The sequence below is a fragment of the Scedosporium apiospermum genome, assembly GCF_000732125.1.
Source record: "Scedosporium apiospermum strain IHEM 14462 chromosome Unknown SEQ_SAPIO_0086, whole genome shotgun sequence".
Classification (NCBI taxonomy): domain Eukaryota; kingdom Fungi; phylum Ascomycota; class Sordariomycetes; order Microascales; family Microascaceae; genus Scedosporium; species Scedosporium apiospermum.
In genome coordinates this window covers 543,226-566,260 of record NW_015971787.1, presented here as the reverse complement: position 1 = coordinate 566,260, position 23,035 = coordinate 543,226, and the positions used below count along the sequence as shown (strand labels likewise).

Below are 23,035 nucleotides of genomic sequence, written 5' to 3'. Positions count from 1 at the left end.
TAGGGCTAGTTTGAGGCAACTATAGAATGAGAGGTTTCGGCAGTATGATTAAATGGTGAATGATGACAAGGTGTAAGAGGGAAATAGAGACGATGGCCTGGGTAATAGCCAGACGGAAAGTTGGCCTGAAGGGATCATGGCATTCTTTTAAGGACCTCAATCTCACACCGATTGACTCCGAATAGCTTTAAGATGGTAGATTTGGTCATCCCTAAGGTCCGGCAACCTATCGGCCGCCTGAGGAGGCTTCACGCACTGCCATACTGAGAGGGTGGTGGTCATCTAGATGACGTATGGCGGAGGCAGCGATCCTTTGGCGGCGAATCCGCCCGCTCGAATTATTTAGCCTCGCAGGATGGCCCGGCATAAGCTGTTCTAAGCACGTCTTGCGTTCTGTGCGCAAGGCCTATGAACTGGCGAGCAAGGGGCGGAATAAGCTGGATCTAAAGGTAATGCCCATGCTCCGAACCGGGAGAGCGAGATCCAGGCGTTGGTAGGAGCAAGCTATTTTTGCAAATCTCATCGAAGGTCGGGTCTGACACCGACTCTGTTTCCAAGCTCAAGTACGCGAGGGCGGGGGCGGGTGTGAGTCGGGTGTGAAAGATGGCAATCCTACCTAGAACCCGAGTCGGAGTCAGACCCGACTCGCATGATTCCCACAGTTCGGATCACCGCTTCTGTCAGGATGAACCGCGCCAGCCACGCAGACAGCGTTTCGCATCACGCAATTAGGAGCCTGCTAAGCACCAGGCTTCGAACATGACAACTGGGGGCTAAAATAAGACCGATAAAGCCAGAGTCGTGTTCAAAATATATTATGCGACCTCTCGACATCCTATAGCTCCATTTGTCCCGTGTCTTGTCTGCATTCGAATAATCTAGCCCACGAGAAATATCTATCTTCTTTCTTCAAACAAGACAAAACGAACATTACATCGATATGATGGGCGCCATGTGGAAGACGTTCTTCTATGGCCTCCCAGTTGCCTTATCCCTGGGCCGTGCCGTTGCATTGCCTACCAACGGAACTATCCTCCGTGTGAGAGCCGATGTGAGAGCCGATGTGAGAGCCGATGGCCCGGAATTCGACCCCACTGATCTCTCCCACATAAAGAAGCTTGCGGCCATTGGGGACTCATACTCGGCCGGGATTGGGGCTGGTGATCGACTCGGAACCGTCTTTGACCTGTTCGTTGCGGAAAGCGGTGAGCCTCCGATCCAAGATGTGCACGAAATATACCCAGTCGGTATTAATAATATCGTCTCAAAGACTACGCGTGCAGCCGGTATAGCAAGTCATACCCAAGTATTATCAACAGTGATCCTCGGCTAGGAGACCCTGCGCAGAGGACTTTCCAATACAAGTCGTGCTCAGGTGCCGTGACGAAGGATGTCATTGAGAAGCAAATCCCCAACCTGGACGGCGATCAGCAGGCAATATTGTTGTCTATAGGTAAGCGCACCACATTTCCCTCTGCAACGGTGTTGATGCGTTGTTGCGTCGTTGCGGCGCTGAAGTGTCAGCGTTAGCGAGAATACGAGTGAGCTAACACACGGTCCCAAATTTTAGGTGGCAATGACGCCGAGTTGACAGATGTCCTGAACCAATGCATCTTTCAGTGGGCCGTCATGGACAGGGCTCAAGTACTTGTCGCGAAGGCCGCTGCCTTCTCTAGAAATTTCGCCTGGGCCGCCGACGTAGACTGGGACAAACTGGGTACGGGCTGTGAAGCACAGTTGGGCATTACCCAAGCCATCATCCATAACGACGCCTTTAGGAAGAGCCTCGACGACGTGCTGAATGCAGCAAAGAGTAAATTGGCGAAGGAGTAAGTCATCCCGGCGAACTGGACCACCAAATACAGATCAGTTTCTCAGCTAACACAAAAGTCTAGTGGGAAGATATACTATACTGGGTAAGGCTAGCAGTGTAACTTTTACCATCCATAGGTTTGCAGCTTACAGTGGTTATAGATATGGAAAGTTCTTTGCTGAAGACATGAGTGAAGATTGCGACAAGGTCTCCTGGTCCACCTGGATTTATGTATGTGTCTCCCACACCAACCGCCATAGTATTATCCTGGGACGTTCACTGACTTCACCATTAGAAATCCTGGAACATTGGCTATCCCACGGCATATCTCACTCGAGAAAACCGCAGTAAAATGAACAAGCTGGTGGACGACATGAACGCGGAACTCGTACGTCCAGACACTCAACCCATCCTTCCCTGATTATACTTGTGACCCCTGCTGGCAAGATCCATCATGGATACTAAAGATCTTAATAGAGATCCGCGGCCGAAAGAGCTGGCCCGAGTGTGAAGTTTGTTGATTACGACTCTGACATTGGTCGGTTCGGCGGTCGATACTGTGAAAAGGGCGTGGACGAGTCAACCAAAGAGAGCAACACCAGGACCGGGCTAATGTTCTACGAACTCAATACGTTTGACCCGCTTGGCAACACTCCCTGGAAGCGAACGAGCGCTAGCGAACTCCAAGGGACTTTCATGGGAGACCTGAATGTCTATGCGCAGATAACACGACTCATGGACCCCGAGTCTAGGTTCAGAGCCCCGTTAGTTGACGCAGGTCAGCAGCAAACTCCAGCTCAGGGTCAGGTCGCAGCAGCTGCAGGTCCCCAGGAAGCAGCTGAAAACGATGATCCGAATCTCCGAAAGAGGGAGATTCCCAACGTTATGCCCGACGGGTAATGAATCTTTATTCCCCACTCCATGCGCTAAATTATTGAGGAAGATGTGACTAATGGGCTGATGGGATTATTTCTCACGTACAGATATGGTCGTGTCTTTCACCCACAAGTGCTTCTCCACGAAATCATCGCGAACCTCGTCCTCTTTGAGATGAGCAATGACCGTGAGACGGCCGCAGGGTTCGAGGAACTTCCACGGGACTTTTCCTGGGACTCATGTCCATACAACCCGCCCTTCCCTACTCTTCCGGGCGTGGATCCCAACCCTAAGCCTCAGAAGGAGAAATGGCGCAGTAAGTGTTATTACGCCTGCCCTTTCGATGAAAACTCGACTCTTTCTCTTTTTCCCCAAGATCAATGCCATATCTGGGATCCAATATGGCTACTAACAGAGCAAAGTGACACTCTACGACAACGTTTGGGAGTGCAACCAGGACGAAAACACCCGGTCGCGCGAGATCTGGGGAAGTGAGACAGGCAAATGTTACACCTTCGATTGGGATATGCCAGGTACATCATGCGACCAATACCAGAATGGCGGAAAGTCGGAGCGACAGGATTGCGGAGGATTCTCTCTCATACCGCAGTCGATCAGAGTTTCCAAGGACTCGGATTGCGAGCTCTACTTTGGCGAAAACTGCACACAGGATTACACGGCATTTGTCACAGACAAGTGCATTGACACGGCTATGACGCTCCAATCAACTCGTCGGTTCAGGTCTTTTAAATGCGTACGTATTACCCCCGCTGATGTGTCCTGATGTGTCACCTCTTACTTTTCATAATGCCGTGAACTGACCCGTTTGTGTCTGCCAGAACTAAACGGGCGATCCGTATGGAGATATTCAGAGGACAGGATGAGGGCGGCTCGGCATCTATGTGCAAGGTTCGTGACACGTGGATGAGGCGGATGTGGTAGTCCATCAGCGTGTAATTGCTTCGTTGAGATTATATATGAAGTCTAGCTTCCTGTCCACAACTATGTTAGGGCTCCGTAAGTCTGGATGATTCAAGACTAAAAGACCCTTGTCTCGCTATCGGTTGGTGGACAGGAAGGAAAATCCAGTCTATTCCATGCAAAGCCAAGATCTGACGAGATTCCACACCTTTAAGCTTCAGTATGACTTGTCGGCAATAAAATGCTGCTGAAAATAGTTTCGTGGAGATACTTCAAACTTGTGCGCCTCGAGAAATTCACCGACGCCAACGTTACCCACATACTTGTGTAGAGTGTGCGGCACGAGTATCCATAAAGAACGGCATGACCGAGGTGAAGCTGAAAGCCAAGGCTATTTGGCATGGACCTATCTCCGCCCACCTTGCATTGTGAGGTACTTTGTATGGATACGATTCCAAACATAACACCTCCACGACATCATCCTCTCCTTCAGCACCCTCCTCCTCCTCCGCACCCTCCACCTCCTCCACACCCTCCCCCCCCTCCACATCCTCCTCCTCCTCCACACCCACTGCCGCCGCCCCCTCCATCTCCGGAACTTCCTCCACCGCACGCTGGCCCTCCACAAGTACTGCTTCCACAGCCCGTCCCGCAAGACACTGGGCAGGCACTGCACATGCCCACGTTACCTCCGCCGGTGCCATTTCCCGCGACTGGCCCACCGAGAAGGGTAAAAGTCGCCGTTGTGGTAGCCATCTGGCGATTCGCAAGATTAGTTGTCCGCCTAACCCTTTCACTTTCAAGGGCTTCGACGTCTGGCTGCGTCATGGCCCCGCGGAACCCGCCATAAGGATTATCTGCCGTCCTCTTTGTGTTTCGATCTTGGGGCTCCAAGAAGTGGATTTCTTTCGGTAGCTTCATAATGCCAACGCTCTTGGCCCGGTTATCTCGAAGCGTGGTGTACTCCTGTATTCGGCCGAGCCTGCTGGCCCAGTCGGCTACGAAGTAAAGACGGTTGGTGCCCTTCTCGTAGTAGTGACTGAACGGCTGAGCACGGTGAATACCTCCCATGCGGACACGGGAAAGGCCCGGGTTCTTCTCGAGAAGCGGGGAGCCCTTCCCATGGAGCCAGACGGTTGAAATCCGGAAGGTTGGCGACCCCGCCATGGCAGTGGCCACTCGCGAAAGGACGCTCGAGGAATGGAGAGCCAAGAGGCGATTCCTCATCCAACTGGCTGGTCCTCCGCGGGGATTGCGAGACTGGTGGTGCACAGTCGAAGCGGGATACATGAATGAGTCTCGCATGAGGTGCATGGACACCATGGCCCAGCTGTCAAAGGGTGAGGCCCAAAGATGTCTAGACAGGCTGCAACGGCCGCAGCTCAGCTCTAGGTTGTTGTCTCCCCCCGCATACGCTCTGGTGCAGTCGTAGGGAAAGAGATCGTCATATTTTGTTACTACCGGACCGGTGCCCGACCAATCGTACCAGTACTCCTGGCAGGAGTCGATAAGATCAGAATCATCGTGCCGGCCAAAGTAAAAGTTGCCAAGATACTCCTCAGCAAGCCCGGGCGGCACGTCGTGTCGTGACCTAACAACTCGCTGATTGTATCCCTCATCCTGGCAGACGAAACTCATAAGATAGAGCGGAACAGAGGGAGAGCTATCAGCCCTGGCAAAGAGGGGTCCGAAGAGGGATGAGTCCAGGATTGAATTGCAAAATCGTTGGCAGGAATTGTTCGCCGCACTCCAGGTGAGATTGATTTCCGGTCTCAGGAGGAGAGCAGTAATGCTCCGAAGGTACGTTTGAACGTGACCCCCAACCAAACTTTTGAACATTTCCACAATAGCATCGATGTTTTGGTCTTGTGTTTGAGTGACTCCCTTCTCTGCGCTAAGCGGAGACTTTGCCGCCTCAGTAACCGCGTCGATAATTTTGCGCTCTAGGCCGTTTTCGGGGCAGTTGACGAAGGCGGAGCCCACAACCTGTTTCATGATCATCGCGTACCTCTTGCGGACTCCCACTGGCCGATCCTGTTTCCATAGTTCCCTTGGCGAGCTACCGACTGCAAGGCAAGGCCGGACAAAGGTTGGGTCTGGGGCATTCTGCCCAAACACAGGTGGCTCCCTAATCGTGACGAGCGCTCCGCTCTTTGTGCTGGATTATAGGCCGACAAGTTAGCCGTGGAAACAAAGTATATGTATTCGGCCTGAAACTTACTTTGCCACGCCAATCTGAAAGACCAAAGTGCCGACCCGCAAGGACATGTGGACATTCTTCAACCCGTCCTTATCCGCGAATCGGTCGAAAAAGGCGGGAATATGATTGTCCTCGGCCGGATCGGTTATAGCTCTAGGAGACTGGGCTGATGGTAGTTCTAGCGTCGCTGATTTTTCAGCCCACCCGGTTCGATCCTTTCCCGAAAGAACCGAAGAAAGTCGTTTCTTTGTACCTGTGGCTCTTTTGTTTCCATTCTCGGAGGTAAGGCTGCATCTTAGAGCCACTTCCCCCCGCCATCGAAATCGCGTGCACGACCTCGGCCAACTTCGTCTTGTGGTTTCTCCCGGAGACAGCGAGGATGCCTTCGAATTTAGCCTGCGCTTCGACCTCGCTTAGTCGGGAAAGGCCACAGTCAGCTTGGTGCCCTGCCGTGTCGTCGTATGGGTACAAATCGACAGCTTTCCCTGTTGAATCGTGCCGCTTCACGCTCGTACATTTGCAAATCTGGCTGGCAACCTCATTGGTGATGATGTCATTGCAGAGGAGGTGCTTATACGTCTTGACATAAGACTCCTTGCCATAGTGGTGCTGCCTATAGCAAGTTTCGCAAACTATCTTTGGTTCTTCAGGTTTCTTTGATACGAAGTAGCTCGAGACGATGGCTGCAGCGCAGCCATGTTGCATGCATGTTTGCGCTTCAAACTTTGGCATACCACTCTTGTCGAAGCCTGAGAGTGCAACTATTGGAATTTCAAGTTAGGCATTCTGTCCTGGGATGGAGGGGCTTGAGTCTGTTTCCTAGTCCTTACGTTGAGGGATAGCAGGCCTCTTGGCCGACTTGTGTGCGGGTGGGCGATGTTCAATAATCTTATCGATATCTAGGAAACCTAGTACAAGTAAGCCATGAGTTACAGTCCGGTTTTGCCAGGAGGTTATTACAATACTTACCAGAGCTCTGCAGCAACAACCAAGCCTTTTGCTCCAGACCTTCAAGTGTGACAGCTAGTATATTTAGTAATGTATTAGTTAAACATTGCTCCTTCTCCGTTCTCGAGCGGATCGATAGAGACTAGGAGAGACTCACGTTTTATCTGGCTCTTGATCTCCTTCTTGATCTTCGAGGTCATGATCTGAACTTTCTTCTGCACTAACACCTTCTCAGTGGATGTTTCGTATTGACTCATGTCAAGCCAGTGCAAAGCAGGAAAATCCGCCAAGTCTTTGGCTCTTCCGAGATCATCATCTATAGCCAACGTGCCCCGGTCAGCGCATCATGACCAGCTTGTACCAAGTTTCTGTGCTACCTACTGTATATCTCTGCGGCCTTCCTCGGCCACTGCGTGATGTTGGTTATGAACGTGTCGTAACCATCTAGCTGGCTAGGAATCGGGTCATCTACATCCTTGGAGGAATATTCCTGCCACGTCCTCAAGGTCTCGATGATATTCTTCATCTCACCTCGCACGCCGTGCCAGTAGAGTTTCTCAACCTCTTCAAGAAGCCGTTCTGGGCCAGATCCGATGTGCTCCCACGGAAGGTCGGGTCCGGGAGTAATGCATTGCTGATGCCTCTGCGAGGATGAGGATACTTGCGCAACGATGATGTCTTTCAGTCGCGCCATGTTGCGCAGGGCACAGGGGGCGGCAAACTGGCTTTGCAGAATGTCAACTGGGAATCTCTGTTGTGGAATGCGAAGGCGTAATATCTGCAATGCCTTTCACTTTAATGCCGCTATATGCCGTTAACTGCCTGTCCCCAAATACGCAAATTGCTGCCGGCACGATTTTTAACCTGATGCGTGTCTTGGGAAGAAGGGGGGACAAGGGTAATTGTTGAAAAGGATAGGGCGAGCTCGAGGCAAACCAGCATGGCGCAGCCTAGCCTCATTCGTATCTCACCAGACTCTCAAACGGTCAGATTTTGAAGGATGAGCGCTGAGGTACAGTTGCCTGATTATTTCCTCCTGGGCAGAATGCTTGGTGCAGTCGGCGCTGAATGACACCGTCTTATCCTGCGCTGCCACCTCAACTCCGCGTCGGTCAATGCGGCCTAGCCTGATTTGGACACCAAGGCACATTCTGCTGACTTTATATGCAAATCCAGCAGTAACTTTGAAAAGCGCCAGGCCAAATGTGGCTTTGACTCGTGAGGCGAGCAGAGGCAACATGTAGCATGGGTCCCTTCGGATGAGGGGATCGAAAATAGCCCAAGAGACGGAAGGCTTCCTTCGGCATCTATCGAATAAGTTTTAATCCGACCCTCCGTGAATGGTGAATGAGAGTCTCAGCTCTCGTCGTCGCCCAAACGCGCCTTTTTTTCCCTTCGTTTATCCCACTTTGACTGCCTCAAGTCCATCAGACCTCCCTCTATCACTTACAGGCGCCCTGAAGTGTATTCACAAGCGCAGAACTACTCAGCATGGGCGGGTTCAAAGATATGCCCACCATGGACGATATTCCCTCCCTCCACCTGCAAATAGTCCATCGCTGCGGGCAAGGCGAGACCCGTTGGTATGACAGCCCCTTGTTGCAAACCGTCCGATCCCCCGAGGCAACGCCAACGAAGTTTCGTCCGGCTTCTCGCGCCTCGGACCAGCCGACGATACCGTCCCCCGACATCTTCCGGTCCCTTACTGATGAGCCACCAAAATCCGCAACCGCCCTCCCAACGGCTGGCGAATGTGCTGTCCACCTCGAGCTTCTGGAGGTATTCCATGCTCTTCGAACGCGCATTATTTCCACCAGGACACTAGACTGGGCTCTTGGAATCAGACCGGCGACCAAGACTGTGTATCGCCGAACCTGGGTGGGTCACCGAAAGTATGAAAACAAGCCGACAACCGTCAAGGATCCAACTTTTGAGGAACGTTCAAGGCGGAAGTGGCGCGTCTACCTAGAGATTGCGGCCACGCGATTTATCGTCTGGTCGGAGAAGATTGAAGCGTTGATGCGCCAAGTCGGTGGCCCGCATGCCGAAGCCAGGATTCCTCATTTACCTCCTCTAGGTGAGTTTCCTCCCCCCCCCCCCCCCCCCCCCCCCGGGGCCTATCTTGGCTCTTGAACCGCCTTCTAACTCTTGGCCTAGATATTTTAATTGTCTGGCATTCCTTCCTGCTTAATCCCGGCGACTACCAGCAATTCTGTGGCCGGCATGCTCTGCCTTATCTTAAGCATGCACCCTTTCCTTGGGTCCAGATTGTGCGTATCTAATGCTGTCCTCGACGGCTATTGAGGCCTCTCCCGTTCAGACTGAGCTAACAAAATACGGAATATAGCATCGGGCGGTGGACTCGTCGCGAACTGAGTTCGAATACAGCATGCCCAAGCCCGCTGAAGAATGGTTTACTGAAGCCACGGGGCTAGACGGCGACCTCTACGGTTGCATCAGTTTCATCGGCAACCACAAACCCGACAGTGTTGTGCATAAGGCCCTGAAATGGTATTGTGGAGATGCTGTCGGGGGTCTTCCCACCGTTTACCAGTGTCTGAGCAGTTACGACGTAGCAGCCGGCAAAGAACCTACCGATCATGCCTTCTTGCTCCTTCTGGTTGAGACCGAAAAACGGCGACACGAACTCCTGCCCCTCTGTCAAAACGTTGTGCGTCAGGGCGCGTTCGTCGATAAGATGCACGCTCATCTGTGGATCCGAAGCCCGGCGTTTGGCGGCACGCTAAGTCGTGCTGTGGATAGATACGACAACTTTACCCAACTATTCAGGATCAAGTCCGGCTCGATCATCGTCCCGACGCTCGACATGGATTTGGCCTGGCATACCCACCAGCTATCGCACATTCGGTACAAGACCGCCATGGAGCAGATCGCGGGTAGATTCATCGACCACAACGACAAACTTGGCACGCAGATCCTGAGCCATGGGGAGGAGTTCACGCGCAAGGCGTACGAGAGTACATTTGATGAGGAGTACTCGAGGTGTCTTTGCTGGGACTGTGAGGCAATGCTCTCGGCGGTCATGCAGGATGATGAGATTGCGACCATCGATGAGCGGTGGATGAAGGAGACAGCAGAAAAGGTGAGGGAAGATTTACAGTATTACCGATGTGTTGAGATAGAGCGGCGGAGGCAAAAGGGGTCCGTGACGCGTCTGCCAGTTCGGCAGGAGGAGACGTACGCCGCATCGGGGTCGAGGCCTTCGAAATATCTCACCTAGATACACACATATAAAATGCTCTTCTGACTTGCTTGTATCACCTGCAGCAGCACGAAATCCCTGGGTATCAGGTCCCTGTATTCCAGTCGCCCTGGCGCACGTGATTTCAGTTTGCACTATGGTTATTTTTATTCATGGGCTCCTCGGGATGCGAAAATGGTTACACCCTCCAAGCACGGCTCAAGCCGTTATTCGTCCTTGGTCGAAATGATAGCCCAACCCCGCCCGGCAGGCTGCAAGGGTGGTTGGCTGGATTCCACCAGTCAAGATTTCGTCTCCCATCAGAATAAAGTAGCAAACCCCGCTCGGAACTCGTCAAGATCATTGCAACTAGCGGACACATCTCCACCGCCTCTCTGCCGCTTGAGAACACTTCCTACCTACAGAATTGTGCTATTATCAACATATTCCTGGGGAGCAAGGACTAGCCAGGATGACGACGTACTTCATCGCCCATGTCTTGCTTATACGCTTCGTTTGTCTCGCGGGGCTCGCGGATCTCGCTTCAGCAGACGACGGAGACGACTTTGCCAACAACCTCATAACTGATCTAGGCCCGTAAGTGCACCTTTTGCAGGTTCAACTTGCTTTACTCGTTTTCGGTTCGGTGCTGACGCAGGTCGCAGGATCCTCGCCCTTTTTGGGGAGCGTGTCACTATGCAGTTTATGAGCAGGTCGCTGGGCTGGGCCGATAACATCCTTTTAGCAATGGCACCGCTTGGCATCATTACCATCATCGTCGCCGCCATCAGGGTTGGCGGTCAAGGATGGATGAAGGCCGTAATCGGGAGAAGCAGGGAGACGTTGGGAAGCGCCGAGATGGAGTTAATGTCTTCAACCTCCCGTGAAGTGTGCGAACTTTGGAACGGCGAGAATTTGGTTCGGGTCATGGGAGAGGCCCCGGTTCGGGAGTTTGTCTTCCTTGAAGCATCAGACCCCAAAAGCGCCAAACTTGTGTCCGCCGAGCTTTCTTCCATGGCTTGTGAGAAGGGACGCCAGGTTGGGGGGAGAGACTTCCGACTTGTTCAGCCACACATTTTGGAACCCATTCCTCTCGAACTTCCAAAACCCAAAGAACTTCCAAAACCCAAAGATTCCTTCATCATATCCGACACGTCGGACGACGCCCCAAATATCGGCCTCAATATATATGGCCACCGTAATAATGGCGAACTCTGGTTTTTGGCTGTGTTTGGCATCATCCTCCAAGTCGGAGTCCTCATGTTCGGAGGGTACACTGCATACACACCATCGGATCGGTTTTTGAGGGATGGCGCATCCGCCAGCGCTTACGCTTTCCCATGCACTGCCGTTGGGTCACTCCTCTTAGTTTCTGGACTGATTTTGTGTTCTCACGTGGTCGAGTCGAGAACGAATGAGAATAGGTACCTCTTGGAGGCCCCGGCGAGGATTGTGTGGCTCCAGAGAGCGGCAACGGTCAACGACCAAGTCTTCGATTCGTACGCATTGTATATGGACCAGAAGCCTCTAAAGCTCATGACATCTCGACTTGACACGAACCAACAAGCTCGTTCTGACATTGGTGCAGATAACGACACCGACGAAAAGCGCAAATTTCGAGGCACGATACTGAAGTCTTGGACTCTCCGAGAACTCAAAACCGCAGCGGGGGTCTTAGTCAGTCTTTGCGGCTTCCTCGTTCAGTTCATAGGCCTTCGTGGCATGCACTGGACGGTTACAATTGCTCAGCTTGTGGCGACAATGGTAATGACGGCGATAAGGGTTTGGGTGCGTCGAGAATCAAGCCCTTCCGTCACGACGGTGCATTCGAGGCTTTTGGACAAAGGGTTCGAGCTCGACTGGCTTGCTTTGAGCCTGGGAAATAAGGGGGCTTCCCGGTGGCCGAGCAGGAGTGGAGATTTTAGGTCTTGGGATGGACGGGTGGCAACAGCAAATTGCCGCCATAAAGAGGCTCACGGAGAGGAACAGGAAGAGGAACAGACAGAGGAACAGAAAGAGGAACGGAAAAAGGAAGAACAAAGACAGCCAGCGCTTGTGAACGATGAAACTGGTGGTCCCATTTGGGATCCCAAGCAAATCGTGGAAGCCCGAAAATCCATGGCAAATCTAGCTAGATGGCCTGGGGTTGCGTCTGCCGAGGCAGTGGCGCTCGCCACTGCAATAGAGCTTACGCTGCATGCACTGCCGCCTACTATCCAGGACCAGAACGGCAAGAATTTCTCCTGGAGATTGCCAACTCATAACGGCAGTGGGGAGATTGAAATAATGGCCACAAGGGTAGGGTCGCAGTGGACCATGTTGACTGATGGCCTTGACGCCGTGCTATCGTTATGGCTTTATTCTGTCAATAACCAGGAAAAGAATTATGGATCAAAAGGACGGGGATTAAGTTCGGGAAGACCAGACGCCTGGACGCCGGCTATGGCAGGCTCTCTCAAGCCCTCTCTCGTCCTTTTGGGCCTAGACTCCAGTGAACTACGCCATGGCATCGAACGGTGGATCCCTCGTGGTCCAAAGTATATCCGTGTTAAACCTAAGATTAGGCGCGCAGCGGATAGGGTTTCTCTAGAAGGTGAGCCCGCCGAAGAGGAGGCTGACTCGCCCAATGGCACGTTGCATGTACAGGCACACCGGGTTGTCGGGTGTGGGCTCGGGGCTCCGGATACCGATACATACCACCGACTAGATTATGCCGGGAAGCCCAACAGTTCTCAGCTTCTCGCACTAGAGTCACAGATGCAATTAAATGTCCTCTACGCACAGGACATATTCTCGGCATTCATGTGGCACCTGGCTAGTCATACCCCACTCCTATCGGGCTGCGAAGGGTGGAATGCCGATACGGGCTTTCCAATGAGAGCTGGACGTGACACAGACGTCATGTTTCGGACCCCTGTTCTCTCTAGCTTGGCCCAGGACCTCCAACGAAGTGGTCTGTTCAATATCGAACAAGCCTACCAGAATATCATCCCGCCCCTCTCTGTGAAACGGAGACTCCCCCAAGGGGAGACCCTGACTACGGAAGTATGGAAAAGTGCAATGGAAGCCCATAGATCGGGCCGTTATGACGACGCTGCTATCCTCGTGCAATGGATTCTAGATATCGCTGGTCTCTTCCCTGAAGTCAGTGCCGTTGCCATCCATGCCATGGCCGCGGCGAGAATCTATTACCACGAACTTGTTTTCGCCAATTACGCAATGCGCTTCGTATACAATCAGAATCGGCACGCATTATATCCGATCCCTTGTCCTAAAAAACTTCGCATTATCGCTCTCAGTGAGACGCTTCAGCGTCGTCACGACAGCAAGACCCATCACACCCTTACAACGCTGAGATCATGGCAATCGCCCCCAAAACACGATGATGGCGAAGCTTCGGGCAGAAAAAGCATGTCTGATGTGGAACGAGTGGCGTGCCAATATAGCGAACTACACGCCGCCGTTGTGAGTAATTCTCCAGAGGGAGCCCGAGCCATCACCCGCCGGGCACCAGCTTCCCTTAATCGGGCAGATATTGTTGGGTGGACACCGCTTCATTACGCGGCTGCATTAGTATCTGCCGACGAAGATGCATTCTTTGAGTCAGCTATCCAAATTGTTGAGAAAGAGAACAGGCTGGAACCAGTTTCCAAAAGGTCAATTTCCGCCCAAGACCTGCGGGGGTGGACACCATTGCATTATGCCGCTCAAAATCCCAATGGAGAGGGTGTGACAGACTTTTTGCTCGAGTATGGGGCGGACCATGCATGTACGGGATACGACGGCTCGACGCCGCTTCACTGTGCAGCCGAGGCCGGCATCGCGGCAAATATCGACATATTAGCGTTCTGGGGAGCCAGCTACGATGTCCGAGATGTGATGGGCTTTACGCCACTGCACAGAGCTATCATCAAAGGCCATTTTGAAGCCGCGGAAGCTCTCTGGGGACATATGCCGATAAAGGCTAAAATGGGCGGAGTTGTGGAAACACGAAACTACTATCACTTTGCGGCATGGTACGGAAGGGACGACATTCTCAAGTTGATATACAACGACGACGACAAAGTTCCGGGTATCAATGCCAAAGACACAAACGGGAGCGCGCCAATACATTTGGCAGTTGCAAGTAATGCCGGTAATGCTGTTCATGTCATTGAAACCATGATTGAGCTTAAGAGAATCAACGACTTGAAGGACGAACGCTCGAAAATGGAAGATATCGACCTAATGGCGACGGATAGGAGTGGGCATACGGCTCTGGCCCTTGCCATTGCGCTTTCGGTTGACGAAGTTAGGATAATTCTTGAGAATGCGGGTCTCGGGCTGTGATTACCAAGGTGAGAAGATGGCTTGAGCTTTCTACCCTTGGTCGATATTTTCCAACGCACAATGCCGACCTGTTGTGGTCCCTACTCGGATAAATCTTTTCAACACGTACTGATCTCTTTACGAAGTTGCTCTAGTCTTAGGGGTACGGCCTCTCCTATTTTATTTATTAAACTCTACAGCGCTGCAAGGAGTTTCTCGGCACATGCACGCAAGATCTTACGCAACTGCTCTTTCAGTGACAATATCACGATGCATATTTACACTCTTTTTGACAGCTGGATGCCAGGGCCCACCATCTTTACATAGAATACCGTAGACCTTGGGACATCCAAGTTGTGATCACGATTCACGACCTATCGACCTGACCATGACGCTTGAATCGGCAGCTCAGGCTTTACCAGTGGGCTGAATTAAGTCTCCATAGTATCAATAGCTGCCAGAAGTTTCTTCGTGGGCATCAATAGCTAGCTAACAGGAAAAGCAGCACATATTGCTAGGTGTTTAATAGATATATTGGTAATCGATTGTAAGCTTTTACTTTTTCACACTCCAAGCCAATATCGAATGACAAGTCTATGAAAACGTCTTAGTGTGGATGTGAAGGATTCGATGGTTACTTATCTCGGACCATTCCAGATAGAAGAACGAGAGCCCTTTAACTAACATCTTTTGTAATATATTCCCAGACTTTCGGGATGGGGTTTCATCGTCTCTGCACACGTGGGAATGTCCTGGCTCCTTTTTTTTTCTGCTCGTGGACTCGGTCCCCCGGTCGTGAACCCCCACCCATGTTTTGTGCCACTTGCCTCCGAGTTGACGTGCTCAGCTCGAAGCGGGGCCCTGATCCGGGGCTATACCGAGATCGGGGCGATGCCGAGGCGCAACTTGCTCTTTTCAGCAGAATCTCCAAGCCTACGTGGAGACTAGATGATGAAGCATTCCTTAATTAAATTTCCGAGTCGTCTTTGAGAGAAGCGAACAACAACACCATTGCCGCCAAGTTTTAGTGTCGGCCGGGCCCCCGTCTCCGGGCCGGAATTGAAGCTGCGGCCTGCATCGCATCGCGGCGGGCGCCACCAGACATCACCACCTACGCCATGGGTATCTCGGCAAATGGCAAATGCAAGGGTTAGGTAGATAGGGTGGTACTTCTGCCTTCCGACGAAGATGTAGCGTGGATGACGGCAGTTCGATAGTAGCTGTTCCTTCTTTTCCTCTGAAGGGCGTAGAGAACATACCAAGGTCTGAGAGGTCTGAGAGGTGCGGTTAGGTGTAGCATTATGGCGTGCTCGTCAGAGTCGTCGCAGACAACGGTCGGACACTCTCCAATTGGTTGGGAGGATGTTTGATGTCATCTTTCGTCGCTGTACCGCGGGGATGGTCAGAAATGGTATGAGGGACTCGTTAATTGTAAACAAGGGCAGCGGGGTGCAGATGCGAAGGTAGTAGTCGGCGGACGAACAGTCGATGGATGCCCATGTATTTATAGATGCCTTTACTTTGTAGCGCTATGCTCGTATTTATACCCTCGTGGATCTCCCTGACGCCTACAGCCCTCCCGCCTCTCTGACATGACGAATCGACCTACTTAATATTACCAAGAACAACACAAAGGTGATCAAGGAAGTAAACAGCCAGAATCACAAAATGCCGGCAAATACAAGCCGTCCCCATGGGGAGAGCGAAGAAGCTCCGCCTAAGGATCAACAATATCCAGGTCAGTCGCACGTCGTTCTCTGGTAACCAAAAGAGATGCGTCATGATCGACAAAAAGCTAAACGCGCGGGACCAACTGCAGTGCGATGGAACAAGTCGACGTTTTACAACATGACCGTCTTGGGTCTTTGCAACCTCGCGGCTCCGGGTATTTGGGGCGCCATGAACTCTCTCGGTGCTGGAGGCGCGGCTAAGCCGTACCTCGTCAACACCGCCAATGCCTTGACGTTTTGTCTCATGGTTGTGTCGTGTTATTTTTCTGGTGTCCTTGTCCACTATATCGGTATCAAGGGAGCTCTCATTTTCGGAACGTACGTTTTATTTCTTTTCTTTTCTTTTCTTTTGTTTCTTTCGATTATGTTTTCTTCTTCTTCACCTCCCATTTCCCACTTGGATAGTATCTGGAGTATGCGTATTAACGCTTTCTCTTTGCAGGATTGGCTACGCTCCGTTTGCTGCTGGGCTCTATACTAACAACCGGTTCGGAACCGAATGGCTGACTCTGTTTGGTGCCGCTCTCTGCGGTATATCAGCAGGAGTGTTTTGGATGGCCGAAGCGGCGATCGCCATTGCATATCCCGAACCCTGGAATCGGGGGAAGGCCCTCGGATACTGGCTCACCTACCGACTGAGCGGCCAAATCATCGGGGGCGCAATCAATCTGGGGCTCAACATTGACCGCGACGAGGCAGGAAAGGTGTCATACACGGTGTTCCTGATCTTCATCGCCATCCAGGCTGCTGGGCCCCTTGTCGGTCTTCTTCTCACACCTCCAGGACAGGTTGAGCGGAAGGATGGGAAGAAGGTCAACCTCTCGATTGTACAGAATCCTTGGCTCGAGCTGAAGGAAATGACGAAGCTTTTCTTCAAGAAGGAATTTCTTCTTATTGTCTTGCTTATCGGCCAAGCAGTGTTCGCTGAAGCAGTGTTCTTTACATATTTGTCTCGTGAGTTTGCAAGAAGAAAAGACCATCCACCTTTTGACCCTCTCGCCTAGATTCCGGATTCTAATAACTACTGCAGTTTGGTTTAGCGTCAGGGCCCGAGCCTTGGGTTCGTTCCTTTCTGGAATTGTCGCCGTTATTGCCGGCAACCTTCTCGGGGTAAGTGGTTGCGCCGAAAGAATGTGGGATTCATGGCCGTGCAGATACCCTAACTCCAATGTCTCAACAGAACTGGCTAGACCGAACAAAAATCTCGCTCAAGACCCGTTCTCGGGGCGCCTTCTGGACGATCCTGACATTGCAGGGTGGCTGGTGGATCTGGGCTACTGTCCTTGTCACCAAGTTCCGGACTACGAGACCAACCTACGACTGGACCAGCCCCGGATTTGGGGCAGCCTTTGCAGTGTTCATCTTTTTGACTCTGGGATTCCAGATCAACTATTTGTTCCTGTAGGTTTTGTCCCAGAATCTCACGCTTCCCGATAGCTGCCAAAAGTGATGAATGCAACCCACGGCATCTCTTCACGCCGATCTTACCCTGCGGTTTTTGATGTCTCTAACATGTTAATACTAGGTACTTTGTAATTCACAACCTTGCCAAAGACGAATCCGAGGTAATTCGATACGCCGGCCTCCTCCGTGGTACTGAGTCTGCGTGGCAAGCTGTTAGTTACGGCCTCTCGTCGGTCAAGATATTCTCCGAGGTCGGAGGAGTGTACTTGAATTTCGGACTATGGGGTATCTCCATATTCCCTGCCTGGCTCGTAATACGCCATTTTGGGGCCAAGGTTGTCACTAGCGAAGGGGCCCCAGTTTCTCTGAATGAAAAGGAGGGCGTTTCGTCCGACGGGGACGTTCCTGGCAAGGAGGGGCGGCCTTGAATGCTACCTGCCGGACAGTTGCGGCACTAGTGGATGTTCCCTATTATTTATTATCTATGGCTCGGCTGCGGCTGCGGCTGAGTGCGGTCTAAGACTCAAGCAAGATAGAGGGAAGAGAGAGCTTCATAGATAGATATCGAGTGATTAGTATATTTACTTTTCTTCCAACTAGTGCGCGTCCAGAGTAGAAATCAAAACGCCTCTTGAAATATCCCGGGCGACCAAGCCGCGGAACTGCAGACGTGAACTCGGCAGTTTCCCCACATCGAGAGCCCCACGCCGCATGCGATTCCTCATCCCGATCCATGATTGCACCATCACGAATGATACGTTCGTGACAGGCACCATGATGGTTTAGGCGGACGAACCAGGGACAGGAACAACGGCGCGAGTGTGTCAATGTGTCATAATAAATAATCATTGCAAAAATAAATACAAAAAAAATACCCCGTCCCTTTATATGCCCGTGCCCTGCATGCACCCATGTCCCTGAGAAACCCTGGCAAGTCCGAGTCAACTTGAGTTGTCGTCGTCATTCCGGACGAGTTCCAAGCCCAATCAAGCCTGCCACCACCGAAAGGAGCCCGCAAGTTCAAGTCAGCAGCCATGTCGCCTACGTCGGAAAACAGTGGCCGCAAGAAGAGCCTCATTGTCAATGCATTCGTTGAGATGTGTACGTCTTAAATAGAACCGCCCTCTTCACAAATCGCAGGAGTTCCACGCCGCTAACATACAGATACTCGACAATAGGTAGCGGCCACCAGTCCCCGGGACTTTGGCGGCATCCGGACGACCAGTCATGGAAATTCACCGACGTCGAGCACTGGGTTGAGCTAGCTAAGACTCTCGAGGAGGCAAAATTCCATGGCATCTTCATCGCCGACGTGCTTGGTAAGAGAACTCCAATTGATTGAATACCTGATAGATCCGCTGCTTGGAAGCTGGAACTAGTATTAGCATATATCTGTAATGGTCGTCCTCAGCTCTAACATCAACCTTTCATCTGGTATGTGCAGGAGGCTACAACGTCTACAAGAAGTCCTTAGATCCTGCAATTATCACTGGTGCGCAATGGCCTGTGAACGAGCCCCTCTCCGTGATTCCTGCCATGGCCGCAGCGACCAAGAGCATTGGGTTTGGAGTGACCGTCTCGACTACATATGAGCAGCCCTATCACCTTGCGAGGCGGCTGTCTACTGTCGACCATCTTACGAAGGGACGGTACGCATGCCCAATTTCTTCCACCTCTTATCCCCCCCCCTCCTCCGTTTTTTAGGTAACGACGGCCAAAGTATAACCGAGAAATGAGCTAACAGCGCATGTACAGTCTTGGCTGGAACGTAGGTCTAGCAATCGGTATGACATAGTGCGCGCCGCCAAGTTTCTAACAGTAAGCTGTAGATTGTGACAGGATATCTCGATTCGGCTGCCCGCAACTTGGGACGGACCGAACAGCCTGCCGTAAGTATTCCTACGCACCATGTTGAGGTAAAAGTTCGGTGGGACTGAGAAAATGCAGCACGATGATCGCTACGCCCAAGCCGAGGAGTACGTCAAAGTGATGTACAAGCTCTTCCTCTCCTCGTGGCGCGACGACGCCGTCCAGCTCGACCGCGAAAAGGGCATCTACACCGCACCGGAACTCGTGCGAGAAATCAACCACCAAGGCAAATTCTTCACCGTCCCCGGCCCCCACATCGTCCAGCCGAGCCCCCAGCGTCTACCCCTCGTGTTGCAGGCGGGAACATCCCGCGCGGGGAAGCAATTCGCGGCCCAGCATGCCGAGGCAATCTTCGTGTCCGCCCACGCGCCCAACGTCCCTGCCAAGAGCATCGCGGAAATCAGGCAGCTGGCGAAGGAAGAGTTCGGAAGGGACCCCAACAATATCAAGGTGTTGGCGCTCGTGACGCCTATTTTGGGCAGGACCCAGGAGGAGGCGTTGGAGAAGTATAAGGAGGCGGAGAAGTATGCGTCGGATGAGGGTGCGTTGGCGCTGTTCGCGGGGTGGACGGGCATCGACCTGAATGAGTATGGTGATGACGAGGAGTTGCGAGAGGTGGAAAGCAACGCCGTGAGGTAAGCACTGAGCCGACATGGAAAGACAAAACTAAGTCTCCCGTTAGAATAATGGCTAATTATCTGCTCATACGATAGATCCACCGTCAGAGCCTACGCCCAGTTTTCGCCTCAAGACTCAAAGTGGACGAAACACACCATTGCCAAACATATCCGACTAGGAGGCAATGGACCTATCCTCGTAGGAACCCCCGAAAAGGTCGCCGATGACCTCGAGACCTGGATCAACGTGGCCGATGTTGACGGTTTCAACTTTGTGAGTGCAACTAAACGTAAGAAGGTGAAATTTCGAGGGTATACGCTAACAGTCGAGCAACAACACAGGGATACGTCTTGTTCCCCCAATCCTTCAAGGATATCATCGAGCTGCTGCTTCCAGAACTCCGCAAGCGCGGTCTCTTCTGGGACGATTACGCGGTGCCGCAGGGAACATACCGAGAGAACTTTTACGGCCGGGCGGGCCAGAAATACCCCATTGACGAACACGCGGCGGCCGCATTTCACTGGAAGGCGGGAGTGCCGGCTAGCGAACATGTCATCCCGGAGTAGAGCTAAAAGAGGAACAATAATAGGACAGCATAATAGCGAGGAATGGAGAGACCCCATGGCAGTCGCCAGTTTGTCAATGAGTAGCATACCGGCCCGGAGTGAGAGATTCTGTTTACATTATGTACAATTCGGGCGCTTTATCAACTCGGATAAAAGTAATGGAAATAGAAATCGACTGGGATTTTGGTTTCTGATCTTACTAGTTCGATTGTTAGAGCCTGCTGGGAAGTTTCACGACTCGTAAGCCAAGTCGAGTCGGGGAATGAACATATTCCTGTCCGTTCAACACCGGCACACATTGATGAGACAGACATGGTGCCGTTTGCATTATTCGTAACGCGCTCTGGTCCTCGCCACGCACATTCAGCAAAGAAACGCTTCCCCGAACACCCGGGGACCTCTATGCCAGAAGAGCGCGAATGGTTGAGGCATCAATCAAGCTTACCGACGGTACCTCGCGATAACCGGCTACATCTCTCCGGGTCGTTCGGAGCATTGGTAGCGTGTTGCGCAATCTAGAAAGAACCCGTTCTGAATGTGTACTCCTTCCGCCTTCCCCAAACATCAATTTCTTTTCGTCTGGGCTCACTTAGGGCTGGTTGCCCCTGCCGCAGACATTAGCCCGTCATACCTTCTCATCTAGAACTGAATCATCGCAAAAGGATAAATTAGTGCAAGATTCCTCAAAATAACGATGACAGGAGCGCTCCTTCCATCGGAATGGGAGACTTGGACAGGGTCGCATGTATCATGAATCACGTACCAGGAGGAAGGGACATGGGGTGCCGAACCCCACGCTTTAAGAACCCTCCTGCTCGCGACTAGGTGCTGAACTTCTTTCTTCCCTTTTTCCTATTCTTCCCCATCGCCAGAGCTACTCTCAGTTATTTCGACATTTCCTCGCACCCAGATGGAACATGTTTCTTGCCCTACTCCCCGGAACAATCTGGAGGGCCCGATGCATCGTCCTCGCTAATATCATGCACCGCCTCGGATGCCAGACTGTATCTCGATCTGCCGCCGCGTGCAGAGTCGCGCCCCAGCCAGTACCGATCTAGCCCTGGCGAGATGATGTTCCCTTTCTCGCGCATCGTGCTGAAGCACTTTCCTCCAGGGGGCCAGATGGATATAACGAGGGCCATCTTGACCCAAAACCGAAGCACTGGACGGCGGCAACCCAAAGAGCATTTTATCACGGCTGATGCCCTGGTATTTGTTTCAAGTTAAACTCTCATAATCTCATCAATTCGTGGAATAAATGTCGTCATGGTCATTATCATCGACAAGGGTATCCGCAAGGGTCTTAGTTGTGGTGCGTGCAGTTTCTGCTGGTCGGATAGAATTCGTAGCTGACTTACTCCGTATATGCAACTATTTCCGGCTGGCGTTTTTAATATTGACAATAAATTCTCCACGGCTACCAATAACAAAACAATCGACCGAGAAAATCCAGCTACTGGTGATTTCCTGGGAAAGAGTTTTCGCTCCCCAAATCGTGGATGCGAACCGGGCAGTATCCTCTTCAGAGGCGGCTTTCAAGTCCACATGGCCTATTATTGTGCTCGAGAAACGTATAGGCCTAGTGAACAAGCTAGCAGACCTTACCGAACGCGATGTCAGGCTAAGGAGTTGGCCTCACTTGCGGCAGTTGATGCAGAAGGATGTTATATCAGGGATTGTTGGCTCTTAGTATACCACAGGCCGTTGAGGCACGCCGTCATTACGCCAGATGGGCTGACAAACTCGACGGAAAATTGATGAAGATTGCACAGCGTATAGTATATACGAAGCAAGAGCCCATCGACATGTATGCCGCCACGGTGCCATGTAACGCCCCTCACTGAGGTAAGCTCGTTATCGGGTGCCTCCCCCAGAAAAGAATCATTCCGCCGACTATTGTGCTGTCGATCGCAACCTAATTTCCCTCGGTAAGTATACCCTGAGTTAATGAAACCTCGAATATCATTCAAACCAGGTAGAAGAGATCCAAAGTCGTTCTAGTCTGAGCCATTTGGAAGGGTGCTCTCTTTAGCAGCCCTGCCTTAACAGTTTCAATATAGGCTCTCCTTGAGTCCCGGCTTAACATCTTCTCGCAGACGTCAAGTCGCGATCTCAAGGCAATATTACAGCGTACACATGTCCCCAATCTAGCCATGAAGAATTTCCCCACTTTAGGGTGGATCCGATAAAACAAGCTCAGTGTTTCGCGTGAGACGGTACGGATTCAAAGGCATCTTTAACTTAAGGTTGGTAATCCCTATTCAGTACCATAGGAAAAGTAAAATACTGGCCCGAGTCCCCGATATGCTCTCGTCGTCCAAGGCGAAACCCCCAAAATACACACACACGCACACCTCTCTCTCTCCGCCGCATCACACTCCAATTCAGCATCAAGGCAGAGCGAAGATGCCTGCCACTACTCAGGGGCCTGTAACTCCCATGGCGTAGTGCGTTTTCTGATTCTCAAACCTGTGCCAACCCCCCCACCTCTTGCCGTCCACATTGCATTTTATGTTTTCTGACATTCTATCCTTGCATGTTTGTAGAGTTATGAAATGATAGAGATCCTTGTCGTTGACG

The 23,035-nt window shown here is 51.8% G+C and overlaps 6 protein-coding genes across 6 annotated transcripts; 5 read left to right on the top strand and 1 right to left on the bottom strand.

Moving 5' to 3' along the window:
• Positions 1-943: 943 nt before the first annotated feature.
• On the top strand, positions 944-3,534 carry SAPIO_CDS2397 (uncharacterized protein; the record flags this gene model as incomplete). Its single annotated transcript, XM_016785430.1, has 10 exons — positions 944-1,205; positions 1,376-1,453; positions 1,571-1,829; positions 1,896-1,916; positions 1,975-2,044; positions 2,109-2,201; positions 2,291-2,709; positions 2,797-3,005; positions 3,112-3,443; positions 3,529-3,534. 10 exons carry the CDS (start codon positions 944-946, stop codon positions 3,532-3,534), a joined length of 1,749 nt encoding a protein of 582 aa, XP_016644806.1.
• A 293-nt stretch (positions 3,535-3,827) lies between these two features.
• Positions 3,828-7,452, bottom strand: SAPIO_CDS2396 (uncharacterized protein; the record flags this gene model as incomplete). Its single annotated transcript, XM_016785429.1, has 9 exons — positions 3,828-3,932; positions 4,048-4,241; positions 4,300-5,768; positions 5,832-5,963; positions 6,064-6,571; positions 6,641-6,718; positions 6,780-6,833; positions 6,916-7,074; positions 7,140-7,452. The coding sequence occupies 9 exons, from the start codon at positions 7,450-7,452 to the stop codon at positions 3,828-3,830; spliced, it is 3,012 nt and encodes a 1,003-aa protein (XP_016644805.1).
• A 797-nt stretch (positions 7,453-8,249) lies between these two features.
• Positions 8,250-9,999, top strand: SAPIO_CDS2395 (uncharacterized protein; the record flags this gene model as incomplete). The annotated part of the gene is made up of 3 exons (XM_016785428.1): positions 8,250-8,835; positions 8,916-9,028; positions 9,106-9,999. The coding sequence occupies 3 exons, from the start codon at positions 8,250-8,252 to the stop codon at positions 9,997-9,999; spliced, it is 1,593 nt and encodes a 530-aa protein (XP_016644804.1).
• A 433-nt stretch (positions 10,000-10,432) lies between these two features.
• Positions 10,433-14,289, top strand: SAPIO_CDS2394 (uncharacterized protein; the record flags this gene model as incomplete). Its single annotated transcript, XM_016785427.1, has 2 exons — positions 10,433-10,557; positions 10,626-14,289. 2 exons carry the CDS (start codon positions 10,433-10,435, stop codon positions 14,287-14,289), a joined length of 3,789 nt encoding a protein of 1,262 aa, XP_016644803.1.
• Positions 14,290-15,936: 1,647 nt separating this feature from the next.
• On the top strand, positions 15,937-17,830 carry SAPIO_CDS2393 (uncharacterized protein; the record flags this gene model as incomplete). Its single annotated transcript, XM_016785426.1, has 6 exons — positions 15,937-16,006; positions 16,088-16,316; positions 16,441-16,952; positions 17,029-17,108; positions 17,179-17,399; positions 17,524-17,830. 6 exons carry the CDS (start codon positions 15,937-15,939, stop codon positions 17,828-17,830), a joined length of 1,419 nt encoding a protein of 472 aa, XP_016644802.1.
• Positions 17,831-18,436: 606 nt separating this feature from the next.
• Positions 18,437-20,455, top strand: SAPIO_CDS2392 (Dimethyl-sulfide monooxygenase; the record flags this gene model as incomplete). Its single annotated transcript, XM_016785425.1, has 8 exons — positions 18,437-18,503; positions 18,581-18,721; positions 18,847-19,051; positions 19,158-19,170; positions 19,232-19,291; positions 19,350-19,906; positions 19,985-20,162; positions 20,231-20,455. 8 exons carry the CDS (start codon positions 18,437-18,439, stop codon positions 20,453-20,455), a joined length of 1,446 nt encoding a protein of 481 aa, XP_016644801.1.
• Between the last annotated feature and the right edge of the window lie 2,580 nt (positions 20,456-23,035).